Source organism: Microtus pennsylvanicus, chromosome 15 (assembly GCF_037038515.1).
Source record: "Microtus pennsylvanicus isolate mMicPen1 chromosome 15, mMicPen1.hap1, whole genome shotgun sequence".
NCBI classification, from domain to species: domain Eukaryota; kingdom Metazoa; phylum Chordata; class Mammalia; order Rodentia; family Cricetidae; genus Microtus; species Microtus pennsylvanicus.
The window spans coordinates 23,977,181-24,004,068 of NC_134593.1; the positions used below are offsets into that span (position 1 = coordinate 23,977,181).

The window sequence follows — 26,888 nt, forward strand, 5'->3', positions numbered from 1 at the left end:
TTCTCATCCAAGGCTATGATTCTTCCCATCCCTCCATGGAGCTGAGCACACACAACACAGCTGTCTCGGTCTGCTCTGGAAAAATACCTCAGATGGAAAGGCATAGCGCAACTGTGAACTTTGGTAGCAGGCAGGGTGTAGTATTCCAAGGCCCCTTCTCCTGCCTTGTAGATGGTTAGATTGTGTTTCCATAACTCCTCTGAATGCGGGAGTAGAAAGAGAAAAAGAAGAGTCTCCCCAGTGTCTAGTGTCTTTTTTCATAAGGTCACTGATCCCACCATGGGACACTACCCTATGACCTTATCTAACCCAAATCACTCGGATTAAAAACTATCACACCAGGGGAGGGCAAGGGTTTAGCTGAGGAGTTCCAATGGAGAGAGAACAGAAATATTCATCCCATAGTAACAGATGATAATACGACAGACTCGTTCATCTCCTGGATCTCTTTAAATTTAGGTCAACAGATATTTGCAGGCCATATGTTAGCAGTCAAACACAGTTGCAGGCACTCGGGGCACAAAGATGAATGGGAGGCCCCACAAAGGCTGGCTTAGGACAGAAAGTGTCAGAACAGGTCCTAAGAAGTTCTCTCCAGGGAAGGGTACCTGTGACTGTATGGGGACTGGTTGGTTACAACAACCTCCCCAAGATCTTTCTCTAGACAGCTCTGCTCAAAACAACTGCAATATGAGTCTGGCAGCTAATCAGTACATAATTAATATTTGATAAGGTAATTAATTTATTAATTTACTGGGGAAGGGAAAGAGATAAGTCATTTTCAACCTACAGATGCCTGGAAGGAGTCACATAGGATCTGAGTGCACCTCCTGGGGAGGGGGGTGTCACCAGTCCGGCTGTACTCCAGTGGTACTGGTATTCTGGAATAATCATTGAATAGAATGGATTTCTGTGTTGAGCTGGCACAATTAAAACTATTTTAGAAGCCCAGAAGCCAAAAGACTCAACTTCAACTTACATATATTGGATTACTACATGCGTGATGTAAATGCCACTGTAGGGTGTGTGTCTGTGTGTGTGTGTGAACACACATACACACACACACATATACACGCTGAATGGAAGAAAGGGGAAAAAGAAAAGAAGATATATAAAAGTCACTTAGTTCTTATTGCAAATCTGCGGAGAAATTTGTTACCCAGAGAAATTAACTTAAGCTCAGACAGAGTAACCAAGATAGTACTAGGACATTCTTGTCAACCTTTCAAATGTTATTTTCAAAGGAAGTAGAGGGGGTGGGAGGGGGAGGAAAAGGAAGGAAGAGGAGTGAAAGAGGGAAGGAAGGGGCAGAGGAAGAGAAGGAGGAGGAGGAGAAGAAAAAGAGATTTAGAGAGCTATTTTTCTTTCACAAACATTCTTCCAGCTCTTAGGATTATTTCACGATTGTCTTTGCTATGCCACTTTCCTCTAGGAGCTGTTAAATTAGGTCTTTCTTGAGGGTAGAGGGAATAGACACACACATTTCAACTTCCTTGCAAAACCAGATGAAGACGGCAAGTAGTACTGAAAGGGCAGCCTCTATCCAAGCCTGCGCTTCCCACTCTGACTCCCCGGGCGTCCAGAAATCCTCTAGCTTCATTCAAAGGCTCTGAGTTTTGGGCAGGAATTCCATGTGACACTGTAGGCACATTGAGGGGGGCTGTCACTAGCAGTTACAGATGTGTTATGGGAAGAGAGGGTAATGACTGTATGGAGTCTGGTTGCAGACATCCACGAAGGAGGACAGAGCAGAGTCAGGCACCAGAGAGGGACATGACTTAGATGATATATAAATGATGGCCACTGTGGCTGCCCTGTAAAGGCAGCTAAAGTAATAGAGAAATGAAAAGTTCTTTGGTCCAGGAACAGATGGCAGTGACGGTAGCTGTGACGGAGAAGCAGCTACATGGGAGTTGTATCTGGGGGCGGAAGTTGGAGATTGTGGTTTGAATGTGAAAAGCTTCCCAGAGGCTCCTGCATTTGAATGCTTGGTCCTGAGCTGAGAGTGGGCTTTGAGGTAAAGCATAGCTTTATGAAATGGGTTCATAGCCAGGCAGTGGTGGCACACGTCTTTAATTCCAGCACTCAGGAGGCAGAGGCAGGCAGATCTCTGTGAGTTCGAGGCCAGCCTGGTGTACAAGAGCTAGTTCCAGGACAGGCTCCAAAGCTACAGAGGAACCCTGTTTCAAACAAAAAAGAAGGAGGAGGAGGAGGAAGAGAAGGAGAAGGGGAAGAAGGAGGAGAAGGAGGAGGAGGAGGAGGAGGAGGAGGAGGAGGAGGAGGAGGAGGAGGAGGAGGAGAAGAAGAAGAAGAAGAAGAAGAAGAAGAAGAAGAAGAAGAAGAAGAAGAAGAAGAAGAAGAAGAAGAAGAAGAAGAAGAAGAAGAAGAAGAAGAAGAGTTTGTGTGTCAGGTCTTGAGGTTCCTCAGCTGCACCCCACATCTCATTCTCTCTTTTTGTGACTGTGTAGGCAGTGTGACTGGCCTCCTCACGGTCCTACCACCACACCTTCCTCACTGTGGTGGGCTATATCCTCTCTGTGAGCCAAAACAAGCCCTTGCCCCCTCAAGTTTCTTTTTCTCAATCATTTGGTCACAGCAGTGAGGACAGCAACTAATGTACCGTCGGTGACCTGGTTAAGTGGTGCTGGGGGGTGAGCCCAAGGGGTGGACCTGCAGTGACTACAGAAGTCATCCTCAAAGATGAGGGCACTGGCCACATTTTCATACATGTCCTCGGCTTACCAAGACATGAAGTAGCTTTATGTTCCTTTAGCAGAACTCAGTCCTGTCCAGGTCATTAAACCCAGCATAAAGCTTTGGTTTCACTCCTGCAGGTTTGATTCTTCTTGGACCTTCCTGCCTCCACCCCTGCTATCAGATCAGAAGTGAGAAAAATTCTTCTTCGGGTTACAAGTGGGCCTGGGATTGACAGCCCAGCCAACTTTGCAGAAAACCACAGTTTGGAGGGGAAAATCACTTTTGGTTTCTGGCTCCTCAGCATCCTACACATCTAATTAGCTCAACAATTGGTCCCTCTGATAAAATCAGCTAATTTTATGTTCAAACGGCCGCTTTGTGGTAAGCACGGCAGTTACTCCAGCACCACATAGAAAGAAGTTGCTGAAGAAGCCGGTTCCTGCAGGTCACTGGGGGACAAACTAGCAGAGACTATCAAATTAGTAACCGAAGTCAACATTATAGTCAGTATGCAAGGGTCCCTGCAGACTCGGAGATCAATGGCCAGGATGGAAGGCTGTAATGGTGACCTCTGAAGGGGAAAAGAGGACACGTGGAATGAACAGAAGGAGAATCTATTCTCAAAATAAGTCTGCATATTTGGGGCAAAATAATGGAGGGCATTGTGAAGAACTGATGCCCCTAAGAGAAATGTCTTTGCTGTTTCCAAAATGTGTCCAAGGTCATCCTTGACATAAAACACAGGCAAGGCCATCCTGGGCTGCTGTCTGGCCAGCTGGGAAGACAAAATCTGAGAACCAACCTTGATGCCGTGGGGTCCTTTGGAAGCCAGAGTACTTTTAAGGTAAATGTAAAAGAAAATACTGACTCTTTACTGAGCGAAAGCTAATTGTATCACCTTTCATAGGCAAATGGTTGACTCATTTGGGGGTGGGTTATAGATATTAACAGTTATACAAAGAGAATGGGCAGAAATTCGCACAAGCTCCCAAAGTAGAAACAAAGTCCCAGAACTAAACCAAAACATGCCATTTTCAGCAAAGAAATAGATATACACACTGTGTCTAAGTGTATCTACACATAGATAGTACATGATAGATAGATAGATAGATAGATAGATAGATAGATAGATAGATAGATAGATAGATAGATAGATAGATAGATGATAGATAGATAGACAGATAGATAATGATGATAGATAATAGACAGACAGACAGATAGATAGATATCAAAATGGCAGATAGATGATAGAGATATGGATGGATAATCGAAAATTTGTAACAGACTTCATTTATATACAAACTTAGAAGAGTGATTGGAATTTAGTAAATACCCTTTTCTGTGGCTGCAATCCTACTGTGACTACCTCTGCTATAAGGCTGTTTAAGCATTGTGCATAGCTCTGCTCATAACTTCTGTATCTAAAGCTATCTCCGGTGGGACTACATAATCACAACAAGAAGTCCTACTGGGAAATCACCTCAAGCTTTTCTTCCTCAGCTCCATCACAACCTCAGAGAGCCCCTTGGTGGGATTGGCCTTGAGCCTTGGTAGTTAGCAGTCCTTCCTGACTAGGGAGCAGAGCTGGTAGGAGAAGGACACTGTGGATGATGCTGCTTCTGGTACTGCTTACACACTGGGATGGCTAGCTGTAATTGCCAATTTGATACATCTTGGATAAGAGTATCAGTGAAGGATTATCTACATTGGGCTGGCCTGTGGGCATGCCTGTGGGGGAGGGTTGACTTAAAGGCATTGATATGGAAAGGCCCAGCCCACTGTGGGCAGCGTCATTCCCTGGGCAGGGCGGTCCTGAACTGTAGAAGAGAGGGCACAGGCAGCTAAGCACAGACAGGCATGTAGGCATTTATTTTCTCTCCCTCACGACTGTTTTCTGTAAGATGGCTAGCTGACTCAAGTTCCCACCTTGATTCTCCAGAAATGATAGGCTGTAACCTGGAATTGTAAGGCAAATAAACTTGTTTCTCCCTGAAGTTGCTTCTGGTCAGGATGTGGTATGATAGCAACAGAAATGAAGCTAGAATGCACACACTTAATTCCAGCTACTTCTCCATCAGGTCTCTTCCCTCTCCCACAGACCTTGCTGCTGAGGCCTGTCCTACAGGGACCCTTCTTAGTTTCTGCAGCTCCATGAATTGATAATGTCTCTCTCATCTTCACGCCACATACCTCTTGACTTCTACCCTGAGATGAAGTCTCCACAGCCAGAAGCGCAAGGTGACACCATGTATGACGGCTCCCAGGGAAAGATGCTTCTTGCTGAGAATGACAGGTGATTTCACGAGGCCCAAGCAATCTGTTCTTGGCAGCGGCCAGCATGGGCCTTACTCCTTCTCTTGTCTACTCCTCCTGTCTCCTGATCCTGTTTCCTGGTAATCACCATCCCAGAAGGTCCTCACTCACAAGCCCTCACACACCTTGAGCTCTTCCACCTTAAGACTTGGGCTAAAACGGACATCATAATGGTCACCTAGGCACAGTTATGTAGTTAGCTTTATTGCTCCGTCCTCATGGGTACATCATGAGACACTTTGGTTCCTGAAAATGGAGATCTCTTGATGTTACATTCACCATAAAAGAATATGAGAAATGTCACAAAATTCAGCCCAGATTCACAGAGGGAACCATGTTTGGACAACAGCCATAGGGACTGTGCCCCACACTGTCTACCATACCATCCAAGATGATGTCACAGCCTTAGATACATGATGGGAGGAGCCAACTCTCTCAGTAGCTCCCTCAGCCCTATCTCCTACCACAGTGGATCTGACGAGGCAATGCACCTCAATTACAGGCAAGCCTCATCCCAGCCTTCCTCAGCACCCCCTCTACTATTGTGGCAGCTGTCCCACATGATTTACAGCACCAGAGTAGCCACTGCTAAGTCAGAAAATATCTTCATTAAGATTTGAGGATTATCACAGAATTCTAAAAATGAAAGCAACTCAAGTTTGGTTTTGTTTTGTTTAGAGAACCAAATCTCTACTGGAGATTTTTCTAAAAGAGTACAAAAATTAATACTGAGAACAATTATTTCATGATGTAATGTATATGTTTCTGATAAATGCTTTTATTATAATTAAGTTTACTGTTGCTGGCAATGGGAAGTGTACATCATGAGTTGGTCTATGTCTTCCAGAAAGGGTCTATTGGAGCCTTACGCTCTTAGAACATGACCTTATATGGAACTGGGTCTTCACAGAAGTCATCAAGTTAAATGACGTCACTAGGGTTAGCCTGAATTGAACAGGACTGATGTCCTTATAAATGTAGGACTGAACACGGAGACGCACATACAGGGAAGATCATGTGACACTGACAGGGAAAAGAGCCTGGACTGGTCCTTCCTTCAGACCCCAAGCCCTCCTCGTCACGGCTTTGATTCCAGATTCTAGCTCCAGAACACAGAAGAGCAATGTCTGTGAGTTAAACAGTTTCTGTCAGAGGGAAAGCACCACATATTCACTGCGATGAGGTGGTTTTGAGGCCAATTACCCACAGGCCCACTCTTCGACTCTTACTACACACATTTCTTTGGGACAATGGCTCTGCTCGGAGATTGGCAGAAATGGTTAAAATGTATGTCTTGGAGTATGATCACAGGTGGACAGAGTCAGACTTCCCTTTAACACCGAGCTGGCCCAGGTCACACTGGTCTGAGCAGGCCAAAGCTAGGGAGTCCTACCTTTTGGTATTCCTCCTTGGATCTCAGGGCTGCTTCCATCTGGGCACTGGAAGTGGGATAGACTGCCGATCGGTACTGGGTGCCGTAGTCATTGCCTTGGCGCATGCCTGAGGGCCAAAACAGAGAGGATTAGGGGACCACTGGGACAATAGCACTGGTGTCAATAGACAAATGCTGGAAGATGTAAATATTTTTCCATGAGGTTGCTATCACCAGGTTTACTAAATGCTTATTTTAATTTTATCTAGATGTCAGTTTCTTGAAAAGAGTATGAAAATGTGGGGTTTGATTAGGAACGGCCCCCATAGACTCACAGGGAGTGGCACAACCAGGAGGTTTGGCCTTGCTGGAGGAAGTGTGTCATTGTAGAGGTGGGCCTTGAGATTTTATAAGCTCAGGCTACAACCAGTGTGATGCACAGGCTCTTCTCCTGCCTGCAGATCCAAATGTAGAACTCACAAGCTACCTCTCCAGCACCATGTCTGCCTGCATGTGGCCATGTTTCCTGTCATGATGTTGTAATATGGGCGGCAGCAGGGCTGCGTCCCCAAATCCCCAGCCGCCTGGCTCGGCTAGCTTATGCCCCAAATAATTACACGGACACTGTATTCTTTTAAACACTGCTCTGGCCCGTTTCTAATCATCTGTGTAGCGCCCCTAGGTGCGCTTACCGGGAAGATTCTAGCCTAAGTCCATCCTGGGTCGGAGCTTCATAGCGTGCGTCTTCCCTGGAGCAGGTAGCATGGCGTCTCTCCTACGTCTGCTCCGGAGAGCAGAGCTGCGGAGTCTGACCTCACTTCCTCTTCCTCCCGGCATTCTGTTCTGTTTACTCCACCCACCTAAGGGTGGGCCTATCCAATGGGCCTAGCAGTTTCTTTATTGCTTAGCTAATGAAATGAACAGATTGATATATGACACTCCCACATCACTTCCCCTTTTTCTGTTTAAACAAAAAAAGGAAGGCTTTAACCTTAACATAGCAAAATTACATATAACAAAACAGTTATCAAGTAAAAGTTACATCAGAAACATTTATACATATAACAAAATTGACCTTAAATCTCTATAAATAAAGCAAAATCTATACTAATGCAAATTATTTATACCTATATCATATCCCCCTTTAAATGTAAAAGAACATTTATAAACATTTTTTGGGAATATGGGCGCAGTTATTTCTCTCCAAACTGCTTCCTGCTGAATGGGGGCGTCGTTAATCAGATTATTTAGGGTGTAACCTGTGTGCCAGGTTTATCTCAGTTGGCAGTTGAGCAAGGCAATTTTCTGAAGATGTTCACAGCAACTTTTCGGGAGGTCGTGGTCTATCATACCAAATCAGAATAGAAGAAATCCAAAGGGTCTGGTCCTCTGTGAAAACAAAAGAAGACTCTCTCCAAAGCATCATATCCTTAGACCCAAATTCTGAAGTCATACCCTCATGATATCCGTTCTGGTTCCACTTGGCAGCCCATATAATGAAATGTCTCTCTGTACTTAGCTCCTTCACAGTCAAAAATTTTAAAGAAAACACAATGTACATAATCCAGACTCTTTGTGAATTTTTCATTTTTACGCGGCTTAGTTTTACTCTATCACTTTACTTTATTCTGTCTCTTTAAAGACTTTACTTTTACTTTTTTTTTTTTAACCATTAACTTTATTCTCTATATTCTTTTTCTTCTCTCTCCCAAGCCTACGTACATTCATCCAACAGTGTGACTCATTCAGTGGTCTGAATCTGTCCTATTGTGAATCTGCAATTTTTTACTATCCAGGAGCACTTTTGATTTGCGCCTTTAAATCATTAGGCACTTAAGAATCTAAGCTGAGACATTCCTAAGTTAACTTTTTGCTTTTTGAGCGTATATCTGTGGACCAGGCTGTCTTTGAACTCTCAGAGATCCGCCTGTCTCTGCCTCCCAGGCATTGGGATTAAAGGTGTTTGCTACTACACCTTGAACTCACAGAGATCTGTTCGTCTCTGCCTTCTAGGCACTGGGATTAAAGGCGTGTGCTACCACACCTTGAAGTCACAGAGGTCTATCTCCCTCTGCCTCCCAAGTGTTGGGATTAAAGGTGTGTACTAAGACACACAACAACTCTCTTCCTTTTTTTGTTTTTTGCTTTAAGAACTTTAACTTTCAGCTTGCATATATTTTTAACACACAGTAAACCATTTAGAAATTTTCTTTGTCTTTGAATCTCTCTTTACTGTATATCTCTCTTTTTCTGACCACATGAGTCTTTAATTTACCAAGCAGTCTCACTCAGTAGGACTAAAGGCGTGGCTTTGACGGCTAGATGTAGCCCATTCCTTAGCTTTTCAGCCTCATGGCTGAGGTACTGGCTGTAGCCATGTTTATAGCATTTCAAGGTCCCTGCCAGCCAGCGAACTACAACAGACAACACTCAAGTCCTCTCTCTGTAGCCGGCCCTCCTGCCTCAAACAGTCAGAGTTTGCCCTGGCAGGATGGCCCAGAAAGCCGGCATTTTTAAACGGCGCAGCTTTTTTCCTGCTACGGCTGAAAACCGAAAAGCATGCATTCAGCTTTTCGTCACCACCGTTTAAGTGTTTCGTGGCAGGACCTCTTAATGAGCTGTAGGGATTTGCAGCTGAAGCTGAGTCAGGAAAATTTCAAAATGGAGGACGTACCATTTTGTGCTAGCTCTGGGGCTACCAGGTAGGAGCGGCACTCAGCACTTTAATTCTGAGACTGAGCGTGCAGCACAGAAATTCTTTTCATCCAAGTAACATCCAAATCTGACACGCAGAGCACTGCGCAGTCTGAAAACACGTCCCTGTATGGCGGCAGGAATCCGCCATGCTCTTCCGCCTGCCTAAGCCTGATTCTGCCTTCTGCCCAGGAGCAGGCGGGGAGCTCTGAGTCATCTTCACGGTCTCAGAGCACTCTCCTTCCGATCCCAAGCAGGAACACAAACATAAAGCCAGAGTTTGCACTGGCGGCACAGCCCCAGGAAGCCGCGTTTTAAAATAACGCAGCTTTTTTTCCGCTGCTGTCGCTGAATCAGGAAATCTCTCTACAGCACGCCACCAACAAACAGCAAAAATCTGTGTTAAATGCTGTCTCCCTTATTTTTAAGCCTTCTCAGGTTTTGTAAGTGGGTTTAGTTAGCCACACGTCTGGGCGTCATTTGTTGTAATAAGAGGCTACGGCAGGGTTGCGTCCCCAAACACCCAAGCCGCCTGCCCTGCCCGGCTAGCTTATGCCCCGAAATAATTACACGGACACTGTATTCTTTTAAACACTGCTCTGGCCCGTTTCTAATCATCTGTGTAGCGCCCCTAGGTGCGCTTACCGGGAAGATTCTAGCCTAAGTCCATCCTGGGTCGGAGCTTCATAGCGTGCGTCTTCCCTGGAGCAGGTAGCATGGCGTCTCTCCTACGTCTGCTCCGGAGAGCAGAGCTGCGGAGTCTGACCTCACTTCCTCTTCCTCCCGGCATTCTGTTCTGTTTACTCCACCCACCTAAGGGTGGGCCTATCCAATGGGCCTAGCAGTTTCTTTATTGCTTAGCTAATGAAATGAACAGATTGATATATGACACTCCCACATCAGATGATGATGAACAAAACCCCTGAAACTGTAAGCCAGCCCCAATTAAATGTTTTCCTTTATAAGAGTTGCCGTGGTCATGGTGTCTCTTCACAGCAATAGAAACCCTAACTGAGATAGGAAATACATCTGTTTTGATTACAATGAAGAAGGCTGAAGAGTTGGCTTGGTGGTTGAGTGTATTGTTTATGCAGAGGACCTGAGTTCAGTTCCCATCACCCATGTAGGGTGTTCACAACCTGTAACTTCAGCTCCAGGCGGCTCCTATGCCCCTGTGGGCACCTACATTCAACATAGACATACCTTCTTCCCCACATGTGTATAATTTTAAAAATAATAAATCCTTAATTAGAGCAATTATCTCTGAACTTAGGTAAATTTACCATAGCCCTGGATCATATCAGATACCCCATAAATGATCATTTTATAGGCAAACACTTAAAGAACAGTTCACTCATTTAGCACTGTGATGGATACTGGGATGGGCAGGATGCTCTGGGAGAGTCAGCTCTCCATCCTTGTGGCAAATACCTGAAAGAAATTCACCTGTAAGGAGGAAAGAATGGTTTGGGCTCCCGTTTTCAGTCCACGGCTGCTGGGCACTATGGTCTATGGTGAAGCAGCACATCACCAGGAGCTCACAGTGGAGTGGGATGCTCAGCTCACAAATAAGAGGAAGAGGATGGGCTGAGGTCCTAATATTCCCTTTAAGAGTAAGTCCCCAACGACCTAACCTCCTTCTACCAGGCCCTGGCTCCTAAAGATTCCACCACCTTCCAATAGTGCCATGAATTGGGGAGTGAGTCTTCAACGCACAGACATGGAAGGAACACTTAGGCGAACAGCAGAGAAGGCACAGCTAGACCCTCCAGTATCCTCTTGAGGATATGCACAAGTCTTTGCATAAGTAGTATTCAAATATATTCTATCTCTAATGTTTTATAATCAGTGCACTTAAGACCAAGGGCCCAGGGACACAGGTAAACTCAAGGTAAGAGTGATGTCTATAATATTTTGTTTTGTTTTGTTTCCCCAGCTGTTGATTGAGGTTTCTGTCCCACCCAGTCCTGCAGCTGTTCAGTCCCAAAGAAACACACAGAGGTCTACATTAATCATAAACTAGTTGACCTATTAGCTCAGGCTTCTTATTAACTCTTATAGCTTATATTAGCCCATAATTCTTGTCTGTGTTAGCCATGTGGCTTGATACCTTTTTCAGTGAGGCATTCTTATCTTGCTTCCTCTGTATCTAGGTGATGGCTGCAGACTGAGTCTTTCCTCTTCCCAGAATTCTCTTGTTCTCCTTGTCCCATCTCTACTTCCTGCCTGGTTGCCCCACCTATACTTCCTGCCTGGTTACTGGCCAATCAGCATTTTATTAAACAAGTACAAGAAACAAATCTTTACAGGGTAAAACCATCATCCCAAAGCACCCAACATCCTGTTAAAATGAACTCTAGGGCTGGGAGATGGTTCCATAGGTAAGAATGCTTGCTGTCTAAGTGTGAGGACCTGAGTCAAAATTCCCAGCACCACCGCCAACACACACACACACACACACACACACACACACACACACACACACACACAAAAGCTGTGTGTAGCTGTGTATGCCTGCAATTCCAGTGGTGGTGGTAGGGAAGACAAGAGGATTGCTGGGGCTTGCTGTCTACCAGCCTAGCTCCAAGTTTAGTGAGGCACTCTGTCTCAAGGGAACAAGATGGAAAAAGATATAGCAGGGCTCCTGATGTCCTCTGGCCTCCACACACACGGGCACAAATGTGCATCCAGAAGTGTGCGTCAGCACACATATATGCACATGTATGGCACTCACACGTTCATATACACACCCACTGTGATGGTTGGTTTTAGTGGTCAACTTGACACAATCTAGGATGACCTGGAAAAAAGAGGCTCAGTGAGGGAATGTCTAGATTGATTGGCCTGTGGACATGAGTGTGTGGAATGGTCTTAACCAAGTTGATTGAGATGGAAAGAGCTACCCTGAATGTGAGTGGCATCATTTCATGGGCTATTCCCTCCCAAGACTGAATGGCAAGGAGGAGAGTCAGCTAAGCTGGCAGGCATGCAGGCAGGCATTCTCTCTGCTCTTGTGGATGTGAATGGCTGCTTCAAGTTCCTGCTGCCTCGACATCCCCACAATGATGGGCTGTAACCTTTCAGAATTGTGTGCTAAAATACATTTCTTTCCTTAGAGTATTTATCTCAAGGGTTTTTTTTTTATCATAGCAAAGGAAGTAAAACCAACACACCCACACCTTCTGCACACACACACATGTGCACTCACGCACGCATACACACACACACACACACACACACACACACACACAATGAACTCTGAGATTTTAATTTAGTAAAATAGCTCAGGTTAAAATTTACACAACTGCATCAGATGTTGATAAGAATTTCGAATCGATGAGTTACTCGCATCTGGTTTTACCTGTTTGTCCTTGTTCTCCTAGACTTCTCTGCTTCTGCCTCCCTTACCTGTCCCCACAGCAGCAGGGCTCTGACTGAGGGGCTTCACTCATCTGAACCATTCTGCCGCCATTTGCTTTTTCCCTCATCCTTCTCACTGCTGAACTCAGCTGCCCCTTCCCTGCCCTGAGCTGCCCTCCTAATTGACAGGTTCCTCATTCCCACTTACAGTCTGCACAGTGGAGTCTTTGCTCCTCACTCCTCTCAGGCTTTGGTCATGTGGTGTCCCATTCCCACCAGCATCCTGTGTCTAGGCCCCTGGTCCTGTTCTCAACCCCATTAAAAGTAAGGCTAAAAGTAAGTCTTTCCTCCTTTGTTTCAGCCAAATCCTCAGTCATAGCACTAAGAACTCACTAACTCAGCTAGCAAACAGAATGAGAGAGTGCACAGAGCCCAGTCTTGCAGGTTATCTTAACCATGTGCCTCAGTGGGTCATCTCACCTGAGGACCCCATCTCCACCTCAAACTGTGAGGTGCACACACCTGCTCTCCCCAGGAACAAAGCCAGGGACATCACTTTCACAGTCCTCTTTCTCAGAGCAAAACAGGATTAAAAAAAATGAGGGTGGTATGTGGCTCCCTTTTATAAAACACGCTCATTTTCACAGTGTTTCTGCTAGCCTGAGAGTTTCAACTTGTTGAGTCATCTTTAAGGTTTATAAGGGCCAACACGTGGACCAGCTCTTCTCCATGTGTCAGTCCTTGAAAATGCTTTCCAAACACAAATCAAAGCTGCCTTCAAAGAATCCATTGGGTTTAGATTATAAATGTGCTCAACTCCTGAGTATTAAGTCACAGCACCCCAGGAGGCAACCCTGAAATGTGCATCTTGGTTAAGCATCAGCCTTCCATGAGCTCTTGTCTACCAGGAGCTAATAAGCTGCCAACTAGGGAGAATGTTAACTAGGTTATTGGGGGTGGGAGTAGGGGGGATAGGAGACGAAGCTCACCTGAGCTCTTTTCAAGATGGAGGGAAAGTGAAGAAATCAATTAATATCCTTAAAGTAAAATCGAAGTGTTTTAAATGTCGATCAGACAACTGAACTGCTAAAATGCAGTGGGTGCTATTTATATACAGATGTTTCAGCCTCCGCACCGCCCACACCCTGAGCTAGATGATCCTCCGTCCTTGGGCTGCCTTATGCATTCTGGGGCACATATTAGCATCCTCAGGCTCTATCCATTGATGCCCACCCAGTTGTGACATGCAAAATTATCTCTACACATTGCTACATGTCCCCTAGGTGGCAAAACTGCCTCTGGTTGAGACCTGTTTCTTTATATTAATGGACCATGACTTCGCTATTAATATGTACAGCCTTTATGCTCAAAGTAGCTGAGCAAAGCAATGGGAAGAAGTGGGAACCACAGGAGAGGAGAAACCAACAACATCAGAGGAATCAGGGATGTCTTCCATGTCCATATTCATGTCTGTATCCACCAAGTTCCATGGTCGCTAGTGTGGTATTGTTTTAATTTTTATTATTTCGTTTACAAGTCCACATACATACATGTTGCATGCTGACTTTCTCAGAATTCAAGAGAATGGAGGTTTGCACAAGAGAATATAAAATATTTTTAATTTGTTTTTGTCAAAATGCATTTAAATTAAAAATATTTTTTCATAAATATGTCTGGTCTTGCTTTGCCCCTTCCTCATTTCCTCCCAGATCCTCCCTACCTCTCCACAATCCGACTACATGCCTTCTCTTTCTCTCGTTAGAAAACAAAGTAGTGAATTAAAAAATAAAACAGAATAATAAAAGTAAAGAAAAGGCACAAGAAACTCACACACACACACACACAGAAATACAGGTATGTACACACACAAAAACAAGATCCATAAAGATACAAAATTGGAAACCATAATATACAAGCAAAAGGCCAGTAAGATAAAATAAATAAATAGATAGATACTCAAACAAAGCAATATGAAAGAAAAATCTACAAAAATATCACTGAGTTTGTTTTCTACCAACATCTACTGCTAGGCATGGGGACTGACCTTAGGTGTGGTTTGTATTCCCAGTTATACTCCCCTGTAGGAAAGGAATGCTTTATCTGCAAGTGGTCATCAACTGGAGGTAACTTCCTGTTTAGGACTGGGCGTTCATGTCTACTTTCTCCTCTTAGCACTGGAACCCTGCCTGGCTTGAACCTGTGCAGGCCCTGCCCATGCTGCCACAGTCTCCCTGAGTCCATATGTGTGTGTCATTCCTGTTGTGTCTGGAGGACACTGTTGCCTTGGTGCCATCCACCCTCTGGCCCTTAGAATCTTTCTGCCTCCTCTTCCAAATAGCTTCCTGAGCCCTGAGGCGAGGGGTCTGATGAAGACATTCCATTTCAGACTGAGTGCTCCAAGGCAGCATTTTGAGGGATATTGAAAATCTAAAACAACAGATTTGGGGTAAGTAAAAATTAAGATTAGTATATATAGCTCTCAACTATATAAAGAAAACCACAAAAGGTCTTTTTTGCTCCTTATTTACAAGACTGGGCAGTAGAAAAGAGAAGCATTAGAGCGGCTCCCTGTCTTTGCTGGTGATCAGCGTGGCTACCAGTCTGCCCAGGAATCTCTATGCATATGTCCTGTCTCATGGTGCCCATGGGGACAGCTTTCATGTTACCAGGGATGAAAACAAAGAGGATGAAACAAGATAGAACTGTGCTTCTGTTTTAGCTAAATAAGTGAAGCTTTACTAAAGTTGGGAATTGGTGGCTCTGTGGTCACCAGGGACTCAGATTTCTTTTCATTTAGTTATTTTTAGCACATGGCTTCATCTTCAAGGACAAACATCATCTTCTGGTCCTGTAACCCCATGGCCAAAGTACAGACTAAACGAAGGCAGGAGGAGGAAAGGTAAATGGACAAAACCTCTCACTTCCTACATCTTTATCTTTATTAATTTTTATTTATTATTATCGCATGTGAGTCTCTAACCTGTATGGGTGGACACATGCGTGGCATGGTGCATATGTGGGGGACAGAGGACAGCTTATCAGTTCTCCTCTTCACCTTTTTGTGGGTTCTCCAGGCTTGCATGTCAAGTGCCTTCTTAACTCCCTGAGCCACCAGCCTGCCCTGACTTCTTCCATCTTTAAGCAGCCTTCCTAGAAGCTTCCCACTGCACCATCAGCTATTGTCTTATTGGTCAGAACCTGCTCACGGGTCACACCTTCCAAACTCCCCTCACTCCGCTATGCTTGGGGCCAAGACCTCTCAGAGGCCACATCCTCACTCGGCTTCTTTATCCCCTCTACTTCAGTCATTCACACACAGGTTCTCCTCTCCACCCTGCTGTCCTCGTCCAGCCACAGGCACAGAATCCCTGCCTCGGGCTCTGCCTCAGGGGAGCTGATTGACTCCACAACAGTCACCAGTTCTGTTCTCAGTCCAGCTGATTCACTGCCCATCTTCTACTGTTTCTCACATTCTGTGACTCTAAGAGAAGGTCCATAGTCCATAGACCACCTTGGCCTGCTTGGGATGGTGCAGCTACGTTCTGTGTCTGACTCTTTCAGCACAGGAAGGGGCTTAGAAGCTATGGCTGTCCAAAATTCTGAAGACCTCCAATTGCTTCTTCAAAATCTCTCTCAGTGCGAAGTACAACTGCTGATGAATGGCCCAGAACTGCAGTCATTTCACAAACATGAACAAACTGGTCTTTTATTCCTTGCTTGTGAACTGACTCATTAGTTTGTCTCCACAGAGTTGGCACTGAAAGCCACCCGCGCACCTCAGTGGCACAGAGGACCACAGCTCACACAGTTCACCCCAGCACTGCCTCCTTCTTGTGGCTGGAAAACAGGCTCTCCCCAGGAGAGGACACCACCGTGCTCCCGCATTCTCCACCAGGTCATGAGTACCTCTCCCTCACAGTGACACGCAGCTTCTCACTGTAACCCAAGAGCTCTTCCAGGCACACCTGGCCTTTCTCTCAGGTGTCTGCGGTGAACCCCATGAATATTGAACAGTCTCACTTTACCTGACTGAAAAATTAATTTTGTCAATTTTAACTGACAGCTCATTTGAAATTTAAAATGAGGAAATGAATGGATAGCCCTTGTTTCATCAAAAGGGAGGTAGAGAGGGCATCAAAATAGCTAACAAAGCGTGGGGAGATGGCTCAGCCAGAAAGTACCTGCTACATCAGCATGAAGGAAAAGCTGGGCACAGTGCACACACATGTCACTCCAGTGCTAGTGTGGTGAAGGCAAGTAGATTCCTGAAGCTCACCGGCTGACTAGCCTAGCCTAATTAGTGTCTCCCAGGTCCCAGTGAATAAACCTTCCTAAAAAGTAAGATAGGAATAACACTTGAGGTTGTCTTCTGGTTTCCACATGCATGGGTATGCACACAGACCAGCAGTGATCACCACAGACTAGAACAGACCAGCACAGACCAGCAGGGATCACCACAGACCAGCAATGATCACCACAGACTATCACAGACCAGCAGTGATCACCACAGACCAGCAATGATCACCACAGACTAGAACAGACCAGCACAGACCAGCAGGGATCACCACAGACCAGCAATGATCACCACAGACTATCACAGACCAGCAGTGATCACCACAGACTAGAACAGACCAGCACAGACCAGCAGTGATCACCACAGACCAGCACAGACCAGCACAGACCAGGAGGGATCACCACAGACCAGCACAGACCAGCAGGGATCACCACAGACCAGCACAGACCAGCAGGGATCACCACAGACCAGCACAGACCATTAGTGCTTAAAACAACACCAAGAATAAGGAGATGGCATAAAATGGAGAAAGTGAGCTGCATTAGCAACCATGCATCTACTCTCCCCTGCCGACTATAAATGGGACCTGACAGCTGCTTCAAGCTCCTACTGCCTCGATTTCTCTGCCATGATGGACTGCACCTTGGACAGTGACATAAAAATAAGCCTTTAAGTTGCTTTTGTCAGATTATTTTAACACAGCAACAAGAAATGAAAGATTCAACATAGAAAACTATATAAAGCATGTACATACATGTACCAAGGCACATAATACGAAATTTATCAGGTACACACTTCGATGTCACAGTAAGATAACTATCATTATTCAATATCAGAATTGTGCTCAAGTCTAATATTCTACTTTCTGTCAGTCAGCCCTCTTCCTGATGCAATCTTGCTGGACCTTAATTTGCCTTTTCCTAATTGATATGAATGTTGTTTTTCATTTTATGCTTCTCCACTGCTATTTAAATATTTTGGCCATATTCCTTTGCAGCAATCTGTGTTTCTAAAAAAAAATCTTTTTCATATATTTTAAAAACTCTGGATAGAAACCCATTATCAGATATAATCTCATTAAAGAAAACAGGCATTTTCTTTACAATGATTTGGTTTGTTTAATTTTTATTTGTATTCAATTTATGTGCGGAGTGTTTGCCTTCATGTATGCATGCATACCCGGTATCTGCCTGGTGTCTTCAGAGGCCAGAGGAAGGTATAGATTCTCTGCAACTACAGTTACAGATGGTTGTAAGCCACCACGGTGTACTGAGAACTGATCCTGGGTCCTCTTAAGTACTGAGTCATTTCTCCAGCCCCTGCAATGTTTTAGAAGCCAGAATTCTGAGATAGTTGAACTTACCAAACTTATTTGCCTTTATGGTTATTGTTTTTAGTGTCTTCTATAGGAAATACTTCCAGACCCTCACATCACAATGATGCCATTCATCTGAAGATCTGCATATCTTACCTTTGACATTTAGGTCTTACATGCACAAGGAATTGCTTTTTGTGTGTGGCATGAGGCAGAAACTCAACTCATTTTTCTCCGGTAAGAAAAGCATCTCTGTTTATTAAAGAGTCCCCTCCCCAGTGTTCGGGAGTGGCAATGGCGTCAGCTGTTGCCTCTGCGCTCAGACACGCCCTCTGCTTACGCCTCTCTCCTGCACCACCTGCTTACATGTGCCCGCATCAAGCTTGCAGCAGCCTAACAGGTGCTGTTTTACAATGACTCAGGACACACAGAAGAAAACGTTCCCTGTGTTCTTGTTGTTACATAAGAAAACACTTGCTTTTATAAATACTGCAAATCTTTTCTTTCCCAAGTCTGAAGCAGGGGCGGGGGCGCGGGGGGGGGGGGAGAGGAGAAGGGAGGAGAGTAAGGACAGCAACATCACAGCTGCAGAACAGTAGGCGAGGCACTGGGCTCCTACTAAGTTTATGGATAGTCTAAGAGCAGTGAATGGTCACAAGCCAGTTACTGGGTCTTTCGGCTGTCCCGTGGCTAAGTGAACACTATTAGAGATTTATAAATGGCACTACTCTTCAAGGAACCTCTTTGTGAAATTCTCGTGACTGAACCTAATAGTTTATTTCTTGCTCAGGCAAAGCGCACTTGGTAGAAAGGGCTGCTGCTGACTCTTCCTGCTTCCGGGGGCCTAGGAGTCTAGGCTGGTGGGAGCTCATGTATCTTCGGTAGGTTGCTTCCTTGGGTTGCTTACGTTCAGAGCTCAAAGGCTAGACAGGAGTTTTAGGAGCTAAGATGGGAAGGTGCCATTTCTGCCACATTCCTAGAGAGCTGGGGAGAAGTGAGCATCTCTCAGTCATTCTCTCCTTGACTTAAGTCTGAACGAGGAGCCCCACCCACCCTAGTCCAAGGCAGATTAGAGGTTGTTATAGAACCAGGGCTGGCAGCTCACATCTCTAATCGCAGGACTTGTGAGTTCAAAGCCTGCTTGGGCTCCGTGATAATGAGTCCTAGGCTGGCCTGGGCTACAGAGTGAGACTAAATACAAACCAATACAAAGAAACACCAAGAAGAAAATCCACAGTGGTGGCTCTAGCATGCTGCACTCCCAAGCATTTCACTGTTAAGTCGTATACGTGTGCACAGTAGGCCTCTGCACAGACCCTTTCCCGCTTTGTCGCTTACAAACATAAACTTACAATGAATACCTTGTTGCCTCGACTCTGGTAGTCACAGCTTTCTTTTAATCAGCCAGTTTTCTCGGTTAACACTGAAACTGGTTAACAATTGGCTAAACTCCGTGCCGTGGAATTCACTTGGTCACAAGCGTAGTCTCCAAGATGTCGCTGATTTCAACCCGCCAACAGTCGGCTGGGGATGTCTGTATACATCTTCCTAGGTAAGATTGTCCTGCGATTTTGTTTTCTCATGTGCTCAGATTTGGGTATCAAGATTATGTGGAGGCATGGAACAGGCTTCTGTTCTCCTCAGCCCCGGGAAGACAGACATCTAAGACAGTAACTATTTCTCTCTTATAGGTTGATAAAACTCACTGAAGCGCCCAATCACAGATTCAATTTCTTTAGTGATACCGGGCCCACTTCACCTTGTTGGGTTCATTTCACTAAAACTTTTTCTTTATTTATTCTTTGTGTCTTTCAGATCATGCATCTTGATCCCATTCATTTTGCAATTCCTTCACATCTGCCTCTGCCCTTGCAACCCCTCCCAATAAAATAAATTTTAAGAGAAAAAAGGAAGAAAAAGGAAAAATTAAAAACCTCGTCATGGAAGCTACAGTGTGAGACAGTGAGTCATGCGGTAAACCCCATCGTCCATACATCTTTATATGCAAGTGTTCACTGCAAGGAGTCATTGGTCTGGTTCTCAGCCTCTGGTTTCTGCTACACTATTGATGCTGGGCCCTCACTGAGACTCCTCTTGGATATCCTGTTGTTGCCCTGTGTTGTGGAGATCCTATAGCTTTGGGTCTGCAGGACCTGCCCCTTCATGTGTTCTAGTAGAGCATTGATGGGGTGGATGTTGGAATGGGCCAACTCATGACCCTGGTTCTGGACCTGGGCAGTGCAGGGTTGATTAGCTCGCCAGCTCTCCCCCACCCACACCATCAGGGGCGGCTCTACCGTGTTGCCCAGGCTAGGCGCAGGGGTCACTGGTGGTGCTGCTGGTGAGTAGTAGGGACAGCTCTCCTGCTCTTGTGACCCCAGGACCAGCTCCTCTACCAGTCTCAGGCCTTGAATGGGGTGAGGGGTAGCATCTCTCCTCCACCTGTGTCGCCACATGTCAGATGAGTAATGGGGACAGCTCTCCCTTGCTTGCGACATCAGAGCTGGATCACCCACAGCTCTGACGATAAGCAATAAAGGTATGGAGAGCCAGCCCTGAAGTTGTAAACATGGGAGAGCTGTCTCCACTTGGGAGCTGGCTTGTCCACACCTCTTCTAACAGGGTTGGCTTTATTGTGCTGCCCTGGTGAGGTGTGTGCCTGTTCTCCTGAGTGTTGCGGCTGGTGGGTGTCAGGGGCAGCTCTCCTACTCCTGTGACCACAGGGCCAGCTGTTCCACCTGCCTCAGGCATTGATGGGGAGGAGCAGAAGAGCATCTCGCCACAACCTATGTAGTCATATGGCAGATGAAGGGTGGGGCTAGGTCTCTGGTGATCACTACTTCAGGGCTCACTCTCCCACACCTCCACCAACAGTGTTGGCTCTACTGTGTTGCCCAGGTACGGTTCAGGGCCTGCTCTCAGAGTGTTACAGCTGGTGGGGTGTGGGGGCAGGGACAGCTCTCCTGCTCTTGTGACCTCAGGGCCAGTTCTCCCACTTAGTTCAGGCATTGATGGGCAGAGAGAACATCTTTCCCCTGCCTATGCCACCACAAGACAGATAAGAAATGAGGATAGATCTATTGGGCTCTATTTTTTAAGGGGTTTGTTTTCAATGTAACTTTCTTCTCAAGTTCATTGCTCTAGGTGTCCTCCAATTTTGGCAGTATCTCCAGTGTCTGCAGTGAGATTAATTTGTTCCCCTTCATACTAGGAAATCTTTGTCTTTTTTTTGTTTTGTTTTGTTTTTAATGACTGACTTTACTATCATTTTTCCAGCACATGCATTTGGAAAGCCCTGACTCTCATGGTCATCACCGCTGCTGGTTTGAGCTCCATGTCATTGGTTTATGATCTTGGTTCTTTCTTTCCTACTCTTTGAGATTATCTTATGGTTGGTTTCTTGTTTTTTGATATGGATAATCTTCTTTCTGCAGGGATAAGTCCCGCCCCTTAGGGGGCGTGTTCGCCTCGGGCTAATGTTTACCTATAAATCTGGTGCGTGCTGGCAGTGCTCGCTTCTGCTTTCCTGGTCTCCACGGGAATGGTGGTTCTGTAAGTCTATTTCCCCATTAAAGCTGTATATATTTTTACAATCTGTCTGCATTCATTTATGCCGTTACATTTTGGCGTCCAACGTTGGGCTATTTTGCCCCCCCCCCCCCGGCACGGGGGGGGGGTGCAAGCTTGATCTTTCCCAGCCTTTGCTCAGGAAGCGCGATTGGACTCAAGCGCGTAGCCCGCTAGCTAACACAGCATGCTCCCCGGTGCCGTTTTTTAGTTCGTGACTCGGGCCCCAGTGCCAAGTCCGAGATACAGTCGGCTTTCAGGCCCATAATATCCACAGAGGCAGGCGGATCTCTGGGAGTTCTAGGCCGGCCAGGCAGTGGTGGCACATGCCTTTAATCCCAATGCCTGGGAGGCAGAGTCAGGCGGATCTCTGAGAGTTCAAGGACAGCCTAGTCTTCAGAGTTATTCCAGGACAAAGATATACAGAAAACCTGTCTCAAAAAATAAAAATAAACAAAATAGAGTTAAAATAAAGCCGTACAAAGATGGAAAATAAACAGAGAATTTTGATACTGTATGCTATTATGCTCTCTTTGAATTGTTTGAATGCTGAGGAAGGAGCAACAGCTGCTAAAAGATATTTGATAAATGCTGCTGAACTAATCCAACATAGATATTTTGAAAATGCCTTGACTTTGAAATTTGGATCTAAGGACATGATGCTTTGGAAAGGAGTTTCTTATTTGGTTTTCACAGAGGGTGAGAGTCTGTGGATTGCTTCTATCCCAATATGGTATGATGGACCATGCCCTCCTGAAGGGTTGCTGTGAACACCTTCAGAAAATTGCTTTGCTCAACTGCCAACTGAGATGAAACTAGCACACAGGTTATACCATGAAAGACCTAATTAATGATGCCCCCATTCAGCAGGAAGCAGTTTGGAGAGAAAAAAAATTGTGGATACCATCAAAATTAATAAAGGTTTGGTTTGAAGAAGAGAAGCCACTTGGAAAAGATAAATAACAATTCATTCACAAGGATGGTGATCATACTGATGGTAAGAAATACAGATAGGTTGGGGGCATGGTTCTTTTCTTATCTCCACAGGAAAATACTCATCTTCAAAGAATTTAAGGGACGCTAAATATTTAATTACCCATGGATGGAAACTAGTTACGACCCATTAAGGATCAACAATAAAACTATATATGTTCTGTAAGTATTAATTTTTTTATATGTCTTATTAAACATTTCTTTATAAATATGTAGAGCTGGTTTTGGTGTTGGACTATGGCTCAATCCCTCTTCAATCGCAAGCCTGTTGATAAGAGATATTTCAGAGTTTCTGTATCAGATCAGAAGCCATGAAATGGGACAGAATAAGAATAATTATGTGCTTGATAAACTTTCTTTGCTTTTCCTCATATCTGTGTCTTTCTTTATATGTCAGTATATGTCCTTGTTGTTAATGTTTAAATTTCCCATAACAAACAACAACTTTCCCTACAGTAATCTTTAAAGTTTCCAGGATGAAGATGGGGCCCCACAACATCAACTCTATCTGGTTTTTATGACGTCATGAATATTTTTTTAAGCGCTAAAATTAGACCTGTTTTTTGGTACCAACTGCACGAGACAATTTCGAATGGTGCACATTTTAGACAACATTCTGGCCGGACCTTCTCAACACGCTCAGAGACTAGTTATAATTTTCTTAGGTCAAAGGTTAATTTGGGAATTTTACCATCATTTGCTTTCACAGGAGCCCCTAAGAAGAACGTCACCCCCATGTCAGCTAGAAGCAATTTGAGAGGACGACGTCCCCTCTCTCAACAGAGTTTTTTAGGGACATCTTTTAGTGGTTGGTTTAGGGTTGAGGGGATGGGGAGATATTTTATGGATTTAGGGGTATTTTTAAAAAAGTGGGGGGATTAACTGGTTTGATGGTATGATTGGTATTTGTGAATTACTGTTTTTAGAAAATTGTATTGGTACTGTTTCCTGTATATTGATATACTGAATATTGAATGTGAGTGTTCCTACCTCTATTTTTGTATGAGTATGCTTGTAACTTTGTCTATATTGTATTGATACATCTACCATATTACAATGTACATTTCTATCTCTGATACTATTTATATAATAACATTGTTTATATTTGATATGTAATGACATTGTTTACAGTTGAAGATCATTGTCTTCATATATTGCACAGTTGTTTATTCTTTTAGTCTTCAAGTTAGATAGGTATTGAGAATTATATGTTTGTCATATTTATTTTTAGGTTAATCATGTCTTTTAGCTACATAGAGATTATATTTAGTATAGATAGTATAATCTTCAGCCTCTTCGAAGAGCTGTAGAAAATGGCCTTTAATCTAACCTAGAATTCTGTGCCAACGAGACACAATTACTCCTGGCAATGCCACTCTACTCCCGAGAGAACGTTGAGCAATAAAGACACTCCACTAATAATTTGCATTAGTATAGATTTTGTTTTGTTGATAGAGATTTAAGGTCAATTTTGTTATATGTATATGTATTTCTGATCTTTATTAAGGTATTGTGATTGTGTAGTTCACTTGAAAATGTAATGTATATAGGTTGTTAATAGATAATCATAATAGTCAAGTTTGTAGTCATGTTAGTTAAGATTTTCTAGATGTACATAGATATATTTTAGATAGGCATTCTTCATATCTTTCAAAGATTATGGAATATGGCATTTTAAATGTTTTAATAACTTAGGGTTTTTCATGACAATGAGACGCTCTGCTCCTGGCAGCACCAATCTACTTCAGGAAGAAGATGGGCATCGAAGAGGATCCTTATGGAGTTTGATAGCCATTTGGGCAAGAAACTGCTCTTGCCTGGACTGTTGCATAAACTGGACACAAAGAACCCGCAGAGAGAGGACTGCTGAACTTGCCTAAAGGTGAGATGATCTTTCAGGGTTCCTGATTCATGAAAGAGTCTGCAAGACATTCTGCAGGACACAGCAGATAGTGACTGAACTGCCTTTGAAATTTCCTGCTTCATGGAAATGTCTGCTGGAAACTATGGGCCTGTAGGCCGAAGATGGATGCCCCAACGGTACAGATAAATTTTGGGTGACTGTCAAGGCAGTGAGATGTCTCTGTCATTTCTAAAGTTTGGAAGTTGCTTATTTCTTGTTTGCTTAGGTAATATTCTATCTTTCTGGAGTCTTTGATGGAGTTGAAGAATAGTTAGTTATAGTTATAGTTTTCCTTAGTTATGATAAAGATTATTGTAATTTTTACTTGATAACTGTTTTGTTATATGTAATTTTGCTATGTTAAGTTAAAGCCTTCCTTTTTTTTTGTTTAAACAGAAAAAGGGGAAATGATGGAAGAAGGTCATTGGTTAAAACATAAAGAAACTGCTTGACTGGTCTTCAGAGTTATTCCAGGACAAAGATATATAGAAAACCTGTCTCAAAAAGTAAAAATAAACAAAATAGAGTTAAAATAAAGCCCATACTTCAACTTCTGACAAAGATACAGAATATCCATAAGTGGATGAAACAGGATTGTCTTATCCTGCCAAGACAGGGTAGGATAGTTCTAAGAAAGTTCCTTGCCTTTAATAATGGTGTGTCAGTTATGTTAGGCCTTAGCCAAAGTTGGTTGACTCAACATTGCAAACGAGACTTTGGGTGATTGCCCAGGTAGTCAGTTGTCTCTGTCAATTGTTGCACATTTTGGATATATCTCGCTTGTTAAGTAATATTTATTCCCTTCTCAGATCTTTGGCAGAGTTGAAGATTATATAATTGTAGTTACTCTCTACATTATTTAGACTCCTTGAGATAGAATGTTTAGCAAAACTTTTGTTCTCAATATTGTTTGTTATATTTATTATTTGTTATTATTGTATATAGTTGTATTTGGTTTAGTTCTGTCTTATTTAGACAAAAAGGGGAGATGTAGGGATAAGTCCCGCCCCTTAGGGGGCGTGTTCACCTCGGGCTAATGTTTACCTATAAATCTGGCAAGCATGCTGGCAGTGCTCGCTTCTGCTTTCCTGGTCTCCGCGGGAACGGTGGTTCTGTAAGTCTATTTCCCCATTAAAGCTGTATATATTTTTACAATCTGTCTGCATTCATTTACGCCACTACATCTTTCTTCTTACAGATGGGTGTAAGATGTTTATTCATGCCCTCTGAACTTGGATATATAGTATCGGAATCATACCTAATTAAAATATTTTTTAACCATTCATGATTTTTCCTTAATAACTAAATTTGCTTCTGATTTTCCTCGTCAGCACAAGAAGCAACTTTAGGAGGGGGATTTATTTTGGCTTGTGGTTTGAGGAGACATAGTCCCTCGAAGTGGAGAAAGACATGGTGGCAGAACTTTCCATATCTGTTGCCTACCTCATTGTAGATCAGGAAAGCCAGGACAAGAAGCAAGATCACACCAGAAGCCTGAAGCCCACCCCATGGTGAGTCACTCCTCCTGCTAGTCCCCACCTCCTGAAGGCCTCAAAATGGCCAGCTTCTGGGGATCAAGTGTTCAGACAGGAGTGGAGCCGGGGCGGGACATTTCCCATGTAAGCTACAATGCTAAGATAGTTTGAAATTAAATTTTCTTCTTAACATAGGAGGATTTTTCTGGATAACTCACTGCTACTGATTTCTAGGAGAGTGATACAATGGTAAGAGAATCTTAATCCATGTGATTCTACACCCTTTAGCAATGTTCATCTTTATCTGGCCTTGTGTGTGTTCTGTGTATTACCGAGAAGATGGGCCACTTCCAGGTGCTTCATATGTGTCCAACAAGTTAAGGGCCCTGAGCTACTCATACCTTCCACGTCTTAGTAAGGACCCCCAAACCCACATTTATGGGGTTAGAGAACTCTCTCACAATATGGGTGTCTCCAGTCCTCTTCCGCTGTCTCCCTTCCTGTTTCCTTTCATTGTAATCTGGTCATTCCTCTCAGGCTGTGGCTTGTCATGTTTGCAGCATGTTTTAAATATGTTACCCAACACCTTAAGTAGTTTTCAGTGTGTGAGCTGAACTGAATGGACCAGCCTGCCATGACTGAGGACGAGAAACTGCAGTTCCTGCTAATGCTATCAACTCTGATCCTCCCCTTACCTAATTTAGGACATCAAATGAAGTGTAATAGTTCTTCTGACTTCATATTTTATTGCTGAAGTGCAAATTTTTCAGATTCTAAATGATGATGTAAAACGTGTGCGATTCCTCTGAATGTTTCCAAAAGCCCAATTATCTTCCTCTTGCTAATCCTTAACAGCATGTATGAAATTGTAACAGACGCCGCAGGAGCCACAGCCACTGGCAAGT

General features: G+C 44.1%; 1 protein-coding gene across 5 annotated transcripts in view; it reads right to left on the bottom strand.

Annotated features, from left to right (window-relative positions):
• Positions 1-26,888, bottom strand: part of Msra (methionine sulfoxide reductase A) — a 316,316-nt gene that overhangs the window by 79,181 nt on the left and 210,247 nt on the right. For all 5 annotated transcript variants that reach the window (XM_075949689.1, XM_075949690.1, XM_075949691.1 and 2 more), the window contains one exon: positions 6,404-6,510. In XM_075949689.1, the coding sequence (XP_075805804.1) occupies positions 6,404-6,510 (107 nt within the window). The remainder of the gene's footprint in view (positions 1-6,403; positions 6,511-26,888) is intronic.